Source organism: Colius striatus, chromosome 15, assembly GCF_028858725.1.
Source record: "Colius striatus isolate bColStr4 chromosome 15, bColStr4.1.hap1, whole genome shotgun sequence".
NCBI classification, from domain to species: Eukaryota; Metazoa; Chordata; class Aves; order Coliiformes; family Coliidae; genus Colius; species Colius striatus.
The window spans coordinates 14,924,456-14,942,816 of record NC_084773.1 but is presented as its reverse complement, the minus strand read 5'-3'; the positions used below and the strand labels follow the sequence as shown (position 1 = coordinate 14,942,816).

The following is an 18,361-nucleotide window of genomic DNA, read 5'->3' as shown; positions in this document are numbered from 1 at the left end:
TCTGTAAGCATTACAGACTCACAACACTTATCGCTGAGATCATTAGCACCACCCTATTGACAGCATCACGTTAGGAACTAACCATTCCCTCCATATGGCACTGCCTGGTGTGAGCAGGTCCACCAGCTCACTCAGAAACAACCACGGCATGTCAGGACGGTAAGTGGTGCGTGCCCCACTACTGTTTGTCATTCAAACCACCCAGCTACAAAACTCAGTTGAACACAAGCAAAACAGTCTAATTTTGTGTTTCAGAAGACCAACTAAGAGTCCTCTCACTTTCTGTAAATCCAAGTGCCAGACCTGGGTGATTAGGACTGCGTGTTTCCTAGGTGATAAGCTTTTCATTTTTCTGGAAGACATTTGAAATAGAGCATAGGAAGATTAATCCTCCCCAGAGAAGAGAGAGTTCACTGGCTAATTTCTCTTGCATTTAGATGTAATAATTAGGCATATTGATTCTTCTGCTTTGTTCTTTACCATTATAATGAAATAATTAAGACAACTTCAAGGAAATATTTGAAAGCTCATTTCATATTGTCTCTTCAAACATGGGCCACATAACACTTATGTGCACACTCAAAGGGACAAGCAAAGCCAGACTCTCGCCTTATTTATCTCTGTAATTCATCAGGCACCAACTCCAGGCAGCAAAGTGCTGCCTGAGGCTCCACTCCATTTGCTGCCTATCATGACTATGAACAGCAACACAAATGAGATCCATCTGGTGCGACCACGATACACATTGCTCTGCTAAGCTCTCACAGCAGCTTGTTATCAAGGGGGACTGGAGGGAGGCTGACCCCCTCAAAAAGTTATGAAGGAAAGAAAGTAGCATCTGTAATTCCCTTTGCAGAGCCTCATGGTGGCATTCTCACAAAACATAATGCCAGTATTATTTCCTGTTCAACTCTTTAAGAATCTTGGAAGATAATGCTGAAGCATCTATACTGAAGAGCACTCGTGACCTCCACTCTCTCAGACAGCAGCACAATCAGGAAATCATCCACGAAGGGCTCAATCTTTGTTCTGCATCCACAGGAGGAAAAGTTCCCCTTGAGAAAAGTGGCTCTGGGGCCCCCTGATGGTCCTCAGGGCTGTCCAGCTTGGCTGAACAGATTAGGACTTGAACTGTAGGCACTGTGCATATCTGGATGGATACTCAGGGAAAGCCAAAACTGGAACAATTATTAGAAAGATGAATGAAGATATTAAACATGTAAAAAGTTCTGAGAAAAGGCACTTCAATTGAAAAAGGATTTTCTCATGTCTAATTCAACATTACTAACTCAACAGTTGATAAGAGTTCTCTGATCTTTCCAGCATGTCTCAGATTTAAATATTTTCCAGCAATTTCGTATTTAATAGCCTTTGAAATATTAATCTTGTAAAAACACAGGGCAATGCATATGCTTTTTAACACATGCTTGCTTTAAATACACCACTAAGTCCAGCTGATACAAAATTGTAGTCTCACAACTGCTGAGGGGCAAAGGGGATAACTGAAAAGAAAGAGCTCACTGCCCTAGAAGCGTGCAGACATGTTGTCCTGGAAAATGACACCAGATGTGTTAGATGTGGACGAGCATTTGGGTCCAAACTGAGCACCAAACTTTCCATCAGTGAGGCATTTACTACAGATTGTGATCACTTCAGTATCTTGACCCAATAAGTGAAGCTGCAGCCTTCTCTACCTGCTGTCTTCATGCAAAGCTCACTCAGACTCTCACGACTGACGAAGCTCTGGCACGGTATTAGCTATCAACATTTAATAGGCGTCTCCTGGATCTAGTGGCCATTCTGACAGCAGGGGACCAATGTTTATGATAGGAAACTTCAAACAGAAATCTTAGATGCAGCTACCTCTCAGGAGGAGGAAACATCTGAAGAATGTGTTCTTCTGATATTTATATTTCCTTAGAAATGAAGGGTGTTTTTTGTATGACTCACATCCATGTTTTTCACTTGTGGTATTTTTAAACTCCCAAGATCCAGAACTGATTGAAGTGTAAAATGTGTGACTTCTCCTGTCCTACCCCGAAGGGCCTTTCAACCAGGTACAGGCAACAGGAGGAACTGGGAGTGGGTCATCTCCAGGTTGACTATGGGGACAAAAAGTTTAAAAGAAGCAGCTTTGGGATTTATGAATGCCAGTCATATGTGAAAGCTAAAACTTGACAGTTTTGATGAAAAAGAAGTACACAGACCCATTTCCTATGAGAATATCATGTATATTTAAAAAACAACAGAAAAAAACACCCAGAATAAGAGCTACTTTCACTTCCCTCTATGCAAGAATATCTTTGCAGTCTAGATCAGAGTTAAATTAAAATGCAATTAATTAAATCAACAATTCTAGGAGATCTTCTCATGGTAAATGATCCAATGCAGATTGTTTACATGAATTTTCTCCCACTGCACATCCCTGCTCAAATTCAGCACGCTTACAAAGAAACCATGCCTGTCACAGCTACATGGTAGGGGCTGCACCCAGAGTGTCCAGGCCTCAAAGAGCTAAAAGATGCAGGAAAAAAACACAACAAATAATGATAAAAGAATTTCAATGCTTTGAAACTGCTTCCTGGAGTTCAACATCTCTTTCAGCTTGGAGAAGGCTGAAGGGTTCCTTGCTGGAACAAGGCTCACCATGAAATCTTGTTGGCTGGGCTAAAATGTCTTTAACATCAGGTGAATGTAAATGCTGCCCTTCTCTAAATACAGTTTAGTTCCTTTATAGCATCATTCATGAGTTATAAATGCCAGCCTGAAGCTCAGAAAGACACAACTAGCTGTTCAAAGGAAAATCATGGTCAAGATTTTGCTCTGGGCAGAAGGATTTTGCTAATGGTTTTGCAATATATTTTTTTCTACAGGAGCCAGGAAGAAGAGGAAGGTTGAGGCAGAAGAACTACATGAGCAGTCAGAAGAACAAGAAAACCTGGACACTTGAGAAAGGGTAAAGGAGGGGTTTCTGCCTGGCCAGGGGGAAGGAGGCTGTGGCCACGGTGTCCCTCACTGGACACAGAAGGCATCTCTGTACTGCCTGTGCAAACAAACATGAGTGCATCACCAAAACATCTGAAGCAATTTCTTTAAAAGAAGAAATAACCCACAAAGGTCTGAAAATTTGGCTAGTGATTCAGATCAAAAGGGGTAACATTATCACAGAAACCCATTCAGTCTATACAAAACCTTCTCCAGCTCTCCAAGTGACAGGGAAATCACTGTTTTCTTTGCAGTAACCCAGAACCGTACAAGACACAGAGTTTAAATCCATTTCCATTCAGATAAGTTATTTCTTCCTCTCCCCACCAGCAGCTTTTAGAAGATGCATCTTGAACTTACAGCACTGGAGGGTTTTTTGTTCTCAGATTTTTAATTCACTGGCATCATACAGACCTTCAGCAATTTACAGTGTGAAGAGCACTTTCCCTTCGGATTGCCCTGCTTTGAGCCAGTTTCTGCATTACGGTTGCTTCATTACTTACATTGCATTACACAGGGCCGAACGGAGCGGCCGCGCTTCTCTCTGCAGCAGATGTGCCCTGGAGCGAGCACGAGCCAGAGGTTTCCCAGGGCCCCACATCAGGCACAGAGGTTGGGCTGCCTGGCTGCTTTACCCCAACTGCCCCTCTGCACTGTCAAGACAGACAACACCCTTTTTACCCTCACACTAGCTTGCAAGCAGGGTAAATCAGAGGAATACTGCAGAGGAGACAGCCATATCATCAGGCTACACTAATCAAGATTCTTCAATTAGCAAAACAAAAAGCCCAAATTAACAAAACTTGTGGGAGGCATCCAAATTCAACTGAGCTATGGAAGGAACATGAGAGGGACCAGAATATATTTCTTCCTGCCTCTCACTGTGATGGTCTTGGCTATTTCTCCTCCTGCAAGTCAGGGGGACACCAGCAGACTCCTCAAACCCTGAAGCCATGAGTTCCCCTCATGTGGTTTGGTAACAGTTTCAGGTGTTAAGTCACGAATTTCAAGTTTAGCAACCACAACCAACCAACACAACAAGCATCTGCTCAGTTACTCAGTTACTGCCTAATAAAATGGCACCTTGGACAAGGGTTTTCTTCACATACATTGAAAACAGAGTACTCTCACAGCTTGTTGCCTAATTCCAGATCACTGCTTTTGCAAGACATCTCTTTTCCCTGAGCATTTCCCATCTGCACACACTGCATGTTCACTTTAAACACTGCAATCAATACAGGTGATAAAAACCAGAATAGGTTGTAAGAAGCTCTCTTTCCTCTCTGAAGGCACCTGTGCTTTCTTAGTGACACGGTAAGCTGATGAAACGCCAGGAGGACAGTCTATAGCGAATACATGAGCACTATATGTGGCACATTGAATCCGATTTCACTGCGTACCACCATATGGAACAGGATCTCAGCGGCATCAACCGTTTACCTAAACTCCATTAATGTCTTCTCCAAGCCAATATTTATAGCATACACACCAGTAGCTGCTGTCAGAGTGTGTATAAATGTTAAACTGAACTGTTAAAGAAACATAATGACAGATGTAGAGATGCTGAAGAGTGCAATCTATTCTAATTTATGATAATTTATTTCCATCATCTGGAGCCCTATTCAGAAGAGAAAGCTGAATGCATCCTAAAGTGCATCACGGGGTGGAGTGTAAAAATCCCCAGAAAAAAACCCCTCTTTTAAACCAAGCAAGAGTACTCTTGTCCTAACACCCAGGACGTGCTTAGCAATCTCTCTGTGCAGAAGCAATACAGATGTGGGATACTCAAGTCCTGCCTCCTGGCAGCCCTGTGACACACAGATTTTATTGCAAGTTGGGAATAGCTGGGAACTGTTTGTCCCATGAAAGATGCTTGATCATTGCTGAGTCACTACTTCTGGGAGACTCAGATGCACAAAAAACCCATATTTTATCTCTGTCAGAGCCTCTTCATCTGCTTTAACAACTGTACCCATGGGTGGCCAACACTAATGAGCACACAAACAAAAAGATAGGAAGTTATATTTAAAAATGAGTAAACTCTGCCATAGTAAGATTTATGGCAGGAAGAGCTCTTCTATTTAACTCCTCAGCAATGCAAGCTGTGCTGGATGGGTTCTGCCATGAGACCAGAGCCCCATCTCAGTCTCCTGTTGCTGTCGTTCTGCTGCAAAAACCCTGATGAAGGGGATGAAGAAAAGGAAAAAGAAATTGAAAAAAAAAGCAGTGGCAGCACTTGGTGCCCACAGTGGGAAGTGCCCATGGGCCACAGGCAAGGAGCTCCCTTTCAGGGCATCGTCCCTCCAGGGAAGGGAGGCGGCAGGAGGCTCCTGCCGTGTGGCACACCCCGTGAACCCCGCGTCTGTCGGCCCGTGGCAACGCCAGCTCCCGCTGCCTGCCAGGGCCTTGCAATCTGCACAGGCACAGATTTCGTGCTGGAACGGACACCCTCTCCACAGAGCTGCCTGCCACGAGTGACAGGCTGCAACGGCAGCAGCGGGAGCACGCACAGCCCATGAGCCAACGCAGCCAAACAGGGAGGCTACACATGCGGCTGGCTGAGTCTCTGGGAAGTGCACTGTGCTGTCTCTGTGCAGCTCTGAAAGACTCCACCTTTGACCAAAAAAACAAGGGCTAGGCATATGACACAAGCACACACTAAAACACACATGTTGTCATAAAAGTCAAATGCAAACCTTCCCCCAAAGCCGTCTTCTGCACTTTAGACCCACTCATCTTTTTCCAAAAAAGGTGCAGTCTCTCAGAAAATGTTGACTCTTCTTTGCAAGCCCCAGTGCTCATGGCTTGCAGTATCTACCCTAGGAACACTACTGCAGTACCTCAAGAAATTTGTGTTGTCTCCTCTCACTGTCCCTGCTCTGTAAAATCAGGCTTCACCGCCCTGACACGCAGGAGGATGGATGTGGTCCATCACAGCCTTCTCCAGGAGCAGCGAGCCTGGGGCATCACAGCAGGGCGTAGAGAGGAGCAGGAGAATATGACCCCATCACTGCTGCTTTACAGAAATATTTTGTGTTGAAATATTGTCATTTCTAGCACAAATATTTCTTCATTCATGATCTCACCAGAGTGTTTGTTTCCAATGGAAATTTAGATTAAAAACTATTTTCCCCCCCAGGGAAATGAAATTCCTTTTCCCCAAACTGACTCTACTAATGACTCTTTTTGATGCAGTAATGACAGACACTTCCCTGACATCTAGGAACTGCCCAAATAGCAAAGGACAAATACTCCACATGCTCCTCTGTCACCTGCTCCAGGCTATAATACATGAGGAAACTTACCTTTCCTTGCCATGGAAATATCACACGCTGCCAACTCACTCACCTCCTCATCATCAAAGCCCAGCCACCAACAGCATAGTAGAAATGATGTGTAACCACATCTTTATCTGAAGACGGTTCCACACATCTAGAAAAAGGTTGGGGTGAGGCTGCTTGGCTCTGTGCCACTCAGTTCTGCCCCACATTCTGCACGGCTGCACATGAGGCCAGCAGCCTGCCAGATGCTCTCACACTGGGCACTTGGCTGGGACTCATCAATAGATGTGCCCAGTCAATGCCATACAGTGTTGTTTCTGCTCTCTGACTCAGGGATCAAACTTAATTAATTATCCCACTTGAAGTTGATTCTGTTTTGCAATAAAATCTCAGCTCCTGGCTTCAACCTTCTCAGTGAGTAATTCCATCAAGGAAACTCTTCTTGCAGCACTATTCACAGAGGCAGACTGAAGATATGTTCAGAAAGAAGCTCTGTTGAGCCATACTCATGAATAATCTCTCTGTCCACATGCCTTTGGTCACCAGTTGGAAAAGTCAACTCACAATGCACTCAGCAGCATGCAGCTTTTGCACTTTTATCCATACTCAAATGCATCCCTGCATCTGCGTGCAGGATTGGAACAAAACGCTGCTACGACACAACAGCAGACACCATGTATATCAGCTTGCTGAGATCACAGGCACACAGCAGCAAAGAATTTCATTAAAATGTTAAAATTGAACAGGAAGGCATCCATTGTTTAATTTTTTGGCAGGCATGTTCTTTCAAACCGGGACCTAATTCCAGTCCAGCACGCTGACTGCCCTTGGAGATGGCAATCAGGAGAGCTCTGCTGGATTTATCAGCTGCTGGGTGGATTTGGCAGTGGGGGAATCCCACACTTGCTTTGGTTTTCAAGCACGATCTCTAAAAAAGCACTTGGAGAAGCTGCTCACCTCTAGAGGATAATTACTGCAATATATGTGTTCTGCAGTAATAAGCCATTTTCCAGTATCAGTATCCCACGGGGCTGGGCACAGGCATCGTTCCCCCTTACAGTCCCCAACAGGGAGCTCTGACCTTGCCATGTTCAACTACTGCACTCTCCATAATGGGGTAAAAAAACTGATGCAGAGCATTGCTTTTTGTGTGTGTGCAACGTAGCCTCAGTGTGAGGAGTAGCAGGGGTAAGCAACTATGTGGTTTTAAACTTGCACACAGATGGGGGACTTGACTTGTTTTGTTTTGCTTCAAGCATACCTCCAGCACACAGCCAGGGAGAAGATTATTCTGAAAACAGTTCAAGCAAAGCTCAAGTTTGCTTGTTAAACAACTAAGATATTTCCTGGCATCCCCAGGGTATTTTGACTTGGATGCTGAAGGCAGCCACAGGCCACATACAGCCCACATCAGGGAGGCTGAACCAAGAAACCAGTTGTCTCCTTGGTGTTTGGGAACCTGGCAAGGAAGATTTTGCGACCTCTGCAGTATTACTTGGGGTGTAACAGAGGCTTTTGATCTAACATTAAGAAGATGGGCAAATGCAGTGTCAAACATGAGGCCTCAAGTACAGGCATCCAACACACAAGTGTCAAAGGAGTTGAGCTAAGGCTTATCACTCCAAGGTAAAGATACTGTGAATTTGCGTCACCTTAGAAATAACACAGGAAAGCATTAACATCAGGAAAAGTGAAGACTGAGGACAGACACAATAAAATTCCTTCTGAAAATCAGTTACAGAAGAGCTGTTACTGTAAACTACTTCCTGATGTATCAATGATCTTGCCACTGTTCGGCAGCATTTCTTGTCAAGATCTTCTGAGAAGAATTTCATCCTCAATCCTTCAGGTTCTTGAGCATTTTTGGTGGATACCCTGTCAAGCTGTTTGCAGTGGGTTCAGGTACTTCCCATGGAATAAAGATCAAGTTGACAGGTCGAGTTTTGCAAGACAGTCAGACTGACTTCTCACGGTGGGTCTGGGACTGTACACCTCAGAGAATGTATAACAATGTATTGAAATTTTCCTGCTCCACAGTTTTTGTCCAGCTTCCTTAACATATACAAACAAGAGACTACCTCCCCTCAGCACATCTCAGTGCCTGGGATGTTTGTTAGGGTCTTCTTAGCAAAGAGACATCCTCAATCCTCTAGCAAAAGCCCCCTATGTAGGACCTCTGACCACTCTGACAATACCCTCACTAACTTCTGTGTTTTGATGGCACCACTAAACTGGGGCTGGGACACCTGCACCAGCATTTATCTGGGAAAAGAAGCCCACAGAATTCCTGCCAGCCTTTATCCCAAGCTCCAGGCTGCAGCACTTTCTGCTCCCCACAGCATCAGCTTGGCAGCTCCCACAGGCTCTGCTTCTTATACAGCCTTCTTCCTAGATGCTAAGGCATTTTGGAAACAGCACAGACAGAACAGCTTGTTCAGAGAAACACATTTATCTATCTGTTAGAATATCACAAAGAAAGGCAAGGTAAAACAATAAAGGGCAATGAACACTTCAGTCTTACTTTGGCCATTCTTCCTGGATCATGCATGCACTGCTTTAAGAATCAAAGTTGGCATTAGGCTTGTGAGAACTTTCTGCTTTCCTCCCCACACTGAGGACCACAACATTGCTTCATGCCACAGATGGCTGCTCATGTGGAAAACCTCTTGAGGAGCCACATCAGTCTATTCCTCTGCTGATCCTTTCAGCATTAGGAATATACTCAACCATAGCAGTAACTGAACTGACTGATGAAAGGCTCCCTGCCCGGACTTTGCTCTCACTCCCACCACAACTGACCTCTGAGCCTGACTGATAGGACTTCTCACCTCCTCATGCATTTCAGCCTAGCTCTGGGCAGTTGGCAAATGCACACCATTATCATATGCAAAAATCTTCTGGACCGTGTGGTCATGGATGTGCCTGCATCCATAGGCTGCTAATGAGGCAACACCTACTACTTTTTGTTTATATAAAAGGTTCTTAGAGAATACATCCTTACTCAACTGAATGCCACTGCCAAAACCCTTCAATCTTATAATTTGTATCTACAATTATAATAATTGAAACCTCTACCATTTAATGCATTTTAAGTATTTCCTTGAGAATGGGGAGCAATTACTAGCTTTTCTAACCAAGTGAACTATTCTGAGTGGGAAAACATTGCTTCCAAAGACAAACCCGAGAAGTCTCCTCAATAGTCAGAAGATAAAACTGTGCAAATTAAACAAAGCAAAAGCTTACAGTTTGTCTATATTCGGTATTCTTTTGCTTTTGCCAAGAAGCAAGCAAGCTGTCACCTTAGCAACTATGTCACACTTTGCAGTGCATATGTCATTTTGAACAAACACCTTAAAACTGGCACCTCCACACTGTATGTTCCTTTCCATAACGTTCTTTACAGCACTTTGCAGAATGCTCCCCTGAGAATAAAGGCCATTAAGACACTTTTGGCCAGTTGCCCTGCTGGATAGACAGAAAGATGGCCAAGTACTGTTCTCCACGCTGCACCCCAGGACCACAATACTAACTAACCACTTTTACACAGTACCAAAGGACAAAGGTGCACTTGCAGAGGTGTGCTGTGAGCACTCTGTCTTCTGTCACCAGCCCTGTGCAGTGGTACTTGCTTTCTGCTTCTCCCCTTCCGTGTCAGGAGGAAGTCCTCTCTGCCACAGCAGAGTAGAGAGTTCAAGCAGCAACCAGGAGGCTTCCTGTCCTTTGATAACACATGTAGTGCCATAAATCCAGCTTTACTCAGGGACCACAGGGTCCAAATGATGAAAGATTTTTATCACAAGCACCTCCAAGCCTGTCCTCCCCTCACTGCAACATTTGAATCCAGAAATGTGAACATACAGGGCTTTTACCCGGGGCTCCAATTATGCAGATGCTGATTTACAGGAGTGATGACTGAAACATCTCCCTCATCAAAATTGTCAAGGAGACTTCAACCATGTATGTCTAATGGCAGAATCTTCTATCTCCACGCATCTTCTTGCTAGTTTGAAAGTCAGATCATTTTTGTTCTTCCTTTCATAGAAACCTGGTTTGCATATATAATCAAATTTAGCATTAATGAGTCTCTCTCCTCATCTTCTATTCCTAATGCTTCCAACAGCCACACTCAGATAACACCAGCCATTGAAACAGCTTACCATAAGGAGATTTTACCAGTTTCACCCAGGGATTTTCATGGAAGCAGTACACAACTCCAAAAACTCCTGCCTCCTGCAGCACTGTATCTCTAACCATATGTGCTAATCCTAGACAATTATCTTATACCAGGTCTCGCACTGGGCTGCTTGAGAATCATCAGGATTTAAGGGAATTGTTAAGTGACCTTTTAAAACCAACTCTTTCACAACCACACAAGCCTAAGTGGAAAAGGGCAGTCACTTCCCAGATGAAAGATGTCATTTATTTGTAAGATGGTCAGGCATTGATGACCTTTCCTTCTTCTCTCCTTGCCTGTATCAGCATTTGTATCATTTTAGCAGTAACTTCTTGGTGGGACAAGACTACCACAGTTCTCAGTTTCCAACAAGATAAGCACAGAGATAAACATGCACGTGAGCAGCATGCAGAACAGCCAGCTCTTTGCAGTCTGCACAAAACCATGGGATCACAAGGCAGATTTTCTGCTCTTTCACTTGTGTTTTAGATTTTCAGTCTTTAGGACTTCCATTCTTCTTCTGCTACCCCAGTCTAAAAGCATTTTAGATTTTAGATTGACCTGAGACTTTCAGACCAAGAGGTAAAGTACCACGTGTGTGGTACAGCTCCTGCTGCCTTCATCCCAGCCCCACTGACAGAGGGACATAAGGCTTTCACATCTGCCTCCAGTAAGACTACAAAAACTTTTCAGATCCCTCCTACCTCATGCAACACAGCCTGATGCCTAATGGCAAAATCCACCTCTTGGTTCTTCCTAACAAAAAACACTTGTCCAACAGAGCTCCCTGGCTGCAGACTGCCAACACCCTGACGTGTTTGGAAGTTGAAGGTGCAGTGACAAAGCCTGTTCCCAGGGCTCGAGTCTCTTAGATGCTCCTATGCCGTTGTTTCAATGTGGCAATTTTTGTCTGCACAGAGATGCAGTGTATTTTGCATGCATTATGCTAAGCTGCCTATATGAAATCATCCAATTAATGACAGCTTACAGAGGAGAGTTAGTTACATGGTAATTACCTTCCTAATATTAAAATATCATAGAAATAGGTTTACATTTTTTGTTTCAATGGCACACATTTTACTGACCTGAAACTACACATATAAAACCTTTGTGTGACTGGGATGAGGTTTTCAAGAACAGCTAGGTGCCTGCATCCCAAGGCAAGCATCAACAAAAAATGATAATACATTTTTTTCCTGTGTTTGTGTATCTTACACATCGATATGGATGGACCCAGAGCTAAATCCAGCATCTGATCCTGGCATTGAATAAGCAACATCAGCAGATAGAAATACTATTTTTAAGACTTTTCTTTCAATATGAGAGTAGTTAAGATCAACAAGCTTCAACAAGGTCACTGTGCTCTATCACCTAAAGTCTCTGCCCATGTCAGAGTAGCAGCAGCCTTCTGATTAGGTAAAAACCAAACACACACAAGCAAATATGATGAAGGTTCTCAAACAACTATTAAATATCTCATGCCCATAACACACTACAGAGCCAACTACTAATCAAACATGCCTCATGCCAGCATCACCCTTTTAATTGTTTTTTCCATTTATTTTCAGCATTTCAAGAGATCCAGGCTTTTCCAGGACACACTTGAAAGCATGCAGCTACCTGTATCCACTCATATGCATGCAAACATAACCCAACAAAAGCACTCTGTGGCCAGACAAGCAACCAGCATTAGAACAAAAGACAAGACTTATTATCAGTCTTTCAAGATTCAGATTCCCTTTGCCTTCCAAATATGCACCTGTTTGCAAGGCAAGGGGTGCTAACCCTCTCAGAACCCATACAATCAAACCAAGTTTGACCCTTGCCAGGCTAGCAACAGCCTGGCCTTTTTCCTGGCTCACCAGTCAAAGGAAACAAAGCAAGGTTACCTTGGTCTATGTACACAGATTTTTCAAACTGCTTTGCAATTCCTTCATCCAGTTTCCATTAGGGATGAATGGGGATTTGTTGTCCAAATGCCCTGCTTTGGGAATCTTTGGGACATCACAGGAAGATGTTCATGAGCAGTGATGATCTGTACTCATGAAAGGCCTGGAATGTATTTTTTATTCACAAAGACAAGAATTAAAACAACTCCTCAGACACATTTGGATCCATTGAATGTCCTAATGTCCACTTTCAATTTGTCCTGTCAACAAAAGCCCCAAGATCTGTCCTGCATTGTAACTCACATCTGTCCTGATAGAAGCAGCACTGGCTTGGATAGAGCTAGTTGTACAGTCTTTGTGCCCAAAATACCTGCTCTGCCCATAGCAGCCTGGACAGGGCTGCAAGCTGGAAGGGCAGGGAACTTGTTGCACTGTATTTTTAAAAACAACCTGCAGATAATCAGCAAGGCAATGAATGGCTCCCAGCCTGCAAAATGGTGGAGGTTCTGCATCTTTGCTGTTCATCAAGGACTATAGGGAAAAGTGTTACAGGCTGCACTGCAGCTCCTGTTGCTTTTGGGCCGAGGGAATACTGTTGTTTGTGGAAAATCAGTGCCAGGAAGCAGCTCAAATCATCACAGATTTCAACCTAGTGATACAAAGTTTCCATTTTAAACCAAAATATTTTTGGGAGTAACCACCTGATTACACATGAGACAGTTCCCACACACATCAGGCTGCCTAGCACAGGGCCCTGCTTTCCACTTCGTTTGCTTTTGTAAGGCTCTAGAAAGGCAACAACTGCAAAACAAATAGACCACAACTGACAAACTTGCCTGTCTCCCTCACTTTCTGCAGACCTCAATAAAATCAATCTAAACATCCAGAGATTCACAAGACTGAAGTTAATCCAGGGAGACAAATGAACATAATTCTTCTCTTTCATCTTTCCATATTCATAAGTGTCAGGTGCACATGTAGGAGAGTCATCTCTCAAGTGAAGTTGTAATACTCTTTGTGACATTGCAACTGGTTGTAGTGACACAGTAGATTATCATGAGAAACAAGCTTCAGGAGAACATCCTCTTCTCATGCAAAGATCTGTGAAGCAAGGGGAATAGAGGAGGAAGAACTAACAAGGCTTTTACACAGCTCTTCACTGTCCTCAGCACATGCCATGAAGCAAGAGCTGACTCAAAGTTGGAAACACCTAGGGCCTACCTTGTACAGCTGTGTCTAGTTGGCCAAGCCCAGATTTGTGACTCTCATACTCTGAAGTACACACTCTACTACTGAGGTAGAGCTGGAAAAGTGCAACTGTTGCTTAATTGCTACAGGTGACCTGATTTTCTTCTCTCGTCTCTTTTAACCATTCCTGGGCCTGAGCCAACATTATCTCTTAATGGCTTCTAAATGCAATGTCTTGGATGAAAAAAAGATTATAAACTACAAAAGAAATCTGAATGTAAACATATTACAGCAGTGCTGTGAATATTCATAAGAATCAGTCTCATTGCAGCATCTTCTGTCTCTGGGTGCTGGGTGATAGTCAAAGTAGAAGACTGAAGAGGTCAGATAAAGTCTCTCCTCCTGGAGACAGAGGTCCACGTCTGAGACAGCCTACAGGTGAGCTGCAATTTGCACACTTATAGGTTACTGCTGCAACAGTTACAGTTTCACACCTGAGAAACCTACAGCTGCCTTGGTTGGCTCCAGACTTGCAAGTGCTTGTGCTCATTAATACACAAATTTCAGAAGCACCATTGGACAAGAGGCTAGTTGTTAAAGATATGCTTAGCCCTGAGCCACCATGGGCCCACCTGAATTGCTCAAAAGACAACAGTGCAAGTTCAAGACTGGACTGCTTGGACTAGATGAGATTTTCAGCCTACACCATCCCTGCCCTACCAGCTCTTCTGAGGAATCCCCTTACCTCTGCCATCTGTGCTACACCACCACAAATCCTCCCTCCAAACGAGAGCCACCCAAGGCCCTGATCACTGAGGGACTATCTGGGCTATGAACTTTATTTCTTTGCAGATGCAATCTAGGACTCAAGTGGGAGGTGTTAAGAGATATCATGAGTAGCATATGGGCTACAGTACAGAAACAACAGGGCAGAAATGCCAGTTTCCCCCTTCTTAGGTTGCTGAAAGGGTTTTCCCCACCTCTGTGTCCTACCTGCTTTGCTTTTCACACTAGAAATCCAAAACTTGTCCTTCTGGGAAATATTCATTAAAAAAAAAAGCATATGTTTTCCAAAAGCAGAAGTTAACACCTCCCTTTTAGATGACAAATAAGCCAAAAGAAGGCAACATTAAAATTGCTTGTGCTTGCTTTCCCAAAAAGCTAAAACTCTGTAAAAAGTGTCTGTTATGATTCAGCTGCCACGTCACTCACATGACACTGGTCACACCTTCTGACAGGTGATCACTGTGAAGCTACCAAAAACTCATCAGCCTTAACAAGAGCAGGTTTAATAAATTCCACGTCACCGGCACTTTCTGCATAAAAACCCCACTCACACATCATTTAACACCTGAAATGAAGCAGCTGTAAATCCAGCAATAAGTGGTGTAATTTCACTGTTCTGATCGAGCGCGCTGAGGGCTGTGAGGCTGCTGGGACATGTGGAAACAGATGCAGAATTGGCTGGAGCATTTGGCCTTTAATTTTTAAACCTAAAAATGATAATTAGGATGATAAAAGGAGTCTGAGGGAGAGATGGACACTTTGTTGAGACTGGAGATGGTAGGGAGAAGTAGATAGCAGCTGGTAGGTATGGTGAGAGGAGTAAGATGGGAGCAACGAGATGAAGTGAATAGAGCTGGAATTTGGGTAATGCAAAAAGCTTTTCAAGTGTATTAAAAACCAAAAGTCTTCCACACTCTGAGATATCATGCACTAAAGTGTGCTTAATTCTACTTACACATACATGTCAAATAAGGAAAAAGTAATTTCTCACACCACCTTAAATGTTAAGGCACTCTACATCCTTCTTGAGCCAGAGGAGCTCTGGATACAGTTGCATGTGCACTTATATACATACAACCAGGCAATGTATAGCCAGAAGAGTTCTACACAGGGTTTTCAACCATAACAAAGGCAGCTTTTATATTCAGCTGTTGGAAGAAGTTACAGACCCAGAAAAGTGCCAAGAGACAAGAGTTCCCGCCTGCTGTCCCAAGCATGCCAGTGCACCAGAGGGAAGAGTTTCCTCGAGGGCACAGCCCACACTCCTTCCTGGAGGACTTTGCTGTCCAATCAGTACCAGACACAGCTTCACTGGGCAGAGAGTCAAGAGATCCTCCTCCCAGCACAGAAGTAGCTTTGCTCCCCAGTCATTTGGTCCATGACAAGTGCTGCAGAGTGGCTGAAGCACCCCCAGAGCAGTGTGAAGGGCTCAACCACTGAATGTCCTGTCCTGACTTCTTGAGGCAGGAGCAGCAGAACCACATGACTTTGCCAGAGCTCTGGGCAAGGAATGCAAAGGATCCTCTGCTGCAGGGCCACTGCATCTCAAACCCATGGAACTGCCACATCCCCACCACCCAGCTCCACGGGACCTGGTGCTTCAGGGTGCCCAGCGGGGAAGACAAGCTGCTGACCCTGGGCAGGGAGCAGGTCTGAGGCGAGCAGCTGTCCCAGCACACCAAACCCCACACCCAGCAAACCCCCCACTGCCGAATTGCACGCGGTGGGTGCCAACATGTGGGCAAATGCATCAGCTTGGGGACGTGCCCCCCAAAATACACAGCTTACATAATCCCCCAGCCAGTCAGCGTTAGGGGAATGTGATTAATCCTCCATGACATGTTCTGAACTTTCCGTTCAGAGCGGCTCTCTCCTCCCGCAGACCTACTGGCGATGGATGTCATTTGACCTGCAGACTTCACTACGAATGAGCATCAGAGCAACAAACAGTGACATTGCTCCGCAAACCAATTATCTGCCTCCTTCCCTGCTCGGCCCAGAGACAAGTTTGGTAAATGCATAATGAGAATTATTTTATCATCCCTCCCCCCCCTTCTCCCTGTTTTGGGATTTTTGGTTTGGTTTTTGTTTATTTTTTTTAAATTAACAAATCGTTTCCATTCAGCACGAGGTGACGGGGGACTCATAAACCCAGCGCCCAGCACTCCCCGCCGGCCACATCACTGGAGAATGAGTCTCCCCCCCGACCCCGCGCCCCCGGCCCCTCCGCAGCCCCCGCCCCGACCCCGCTCCCACCTGTTCCGCGGGGCGCGCACTTTGGGGACAGTCCCCCTTCCCCTCAGCCCACCCGCAGCTGCCCGACCCGACCCCTTCCCCGCGGGACTCACCCACTCGAGCACCCGTAAGAAGGCCAGCGGCTCCTTCACCACGCGGAAAGTGCCCGCGGAGGCGAGCTGCGGGGCGGCGAGAGGGAGTCAGCACCGCGCCCGCCCCGCGCTTCATCCCGCACACCAACCCCCCACCTCCGCGCCCCGCACCGCACCGCACCCCCCCCCGCAGCCCCGTCCCGGCGCGGCGCGGCCCCGCACCTGATCCACCGCCTCCATGGCGCCGCAGCCCCGCGGAGCCGCCCGCGCCCGCCAGCCGGGGATGCGCGCGCCGGGCGGAGCAGCCGGGCGGGGCCCCGCGCGCCGCCCCGCGCCCCCCGCGCCGCTCCCGGCGCCAGCTGAAACCGACCGCTCGTTACTATCAACTGTTCTGATTTCAGGGCAGCAAGGGGGTGGGGTGGGCAGAGAAGAAACGCAAAGTGCCTCCGCTGGCGCTCGGGCGGCAGCAGCGGGGACGGAGGCTGTGCCGCCCCGCCGCGTCCTGCCTTCCCCTCCGCCAGCCCCGGCCCCGCTAGCCGAGCGCTCGCTCCCGAATGCTTTCCCAGCATTTCCTTGACAGCAGAGCAGCGTTTTCCTGCTCCCGGTTGTGCTGGCCCCGTTTCCCGACGGAGCCCCGATAATTTTAGGGCATCCTGGATGGCAGAGCCTGCCAGGAGCGGCGGTTCCCTGGGTCCATTCGCGCTTGTGCTGCCCGTTTGCTTGGGGCATGAAAACATCATCGTGAGGGTTTTCTGATGGAGCCGGGTTCTGTCCCAGCAAAAGCTCGGGTAAGTGCTGAGGACAGAAACCCATCGCCCCATTCGGTGGCATATCTTCAGGAACCACATTTAGGTCCCGATTCTGCAAACATTTGCATGTTCAACTTAACTACCACCCTGGAAACAAGTTATGCCACCACAAGGACACCAGTGCTCAAATAGGATTTGGGCAGTAAGTAGGTCAGACACTGCAATATCTGCCTAAAAAATACCTGAAGCTTTTATGCCCTGTAAGGAATCAGCCATCTGCAAAAGTTTAATAAGTCAATTAGCTTTGCTCAGACTAAAGCTCTGTCTAAAAAAAGGGGGAAAAAAGCAAATGTATTCTTGGAGTAAACAAAATGGATGTTGAGGGAGTGAATTTCTGAAGGTTTCATTGGCATTTGAGGCAGAAGATTTAGTGTCAGTCACAAACCTGCAAAAATACAACTGAAGTCTGTGGCAGCAATCAGAGTTTAAGGTCGGGGTTATATTTTAAATGTATCTACTTTTTACCCTTTCAAAACCATCTTTGGGGTCAGAACTACAATTCCATTTCGTTATTTCAAGAATAAAACAGTTGTATTTTGTGCCCTTCTTTCCTTCAGCCTTAAGAGAAGAAAAAAGAAAAAAACAGGAAAGAAAAAACTGAGAACTCTTCCTTACAAAATGTTATCGGGTTAAGACATTTCTTTATTTATTTAACAACCTCTAGGAAATATCAAACACTTCTCAGCAATTCTCCTAACTGCCTGCTGGTGGCCAAGTGCCATGGCAAGCAGAGTTACTTCACAGAAGCATGAAGACAGAACATCCCAAAGTCTCCAAAGGACACAAGCATGCTTGGACACACACTTATCTCTGACTTTCAAGCAGTACTTCTGCCACAGGTCACTTCCAGCCACATGCCATCAGCTCTCACCTCAGAAACAAATTAATTTAGGCCCCAAGAAGAGTGAGGTAACCATGTTCC

The 18,361-nt window shown here is 45.5% G+C and overlaps 1 protein-coding gene across 1 annotated transcript in view; it reads right to left on the bottom strand.

Moving 5' to 3' along the window:
* Positions 1–16,919, bottom strand: part of SYNPR (synaptoporin) — a 101,112-nt gene extending 84,193 nt beyond the window's left edge. The window contains exons 1-2 of the mRNA XM_062008385.1: positions 16,853–16,919; positions 16,652–16,717 (exon numbers count right to left, since the gene is read on the bottom strand). Coding sequence (XP_061864369.1) covers positions 16,652–16,717; positions 16,853–16,870 — 84 coding nt within the window. The 5' untranslated portion in view covers positions 16,871–16,919. The remainder of the gene's footprint in view (positions 1–16,651; positions 16,718–16,852) is intronic.
* Between the last annotated feature and the right edge of the window lie 1,442 nt (positions 16,920–18,361).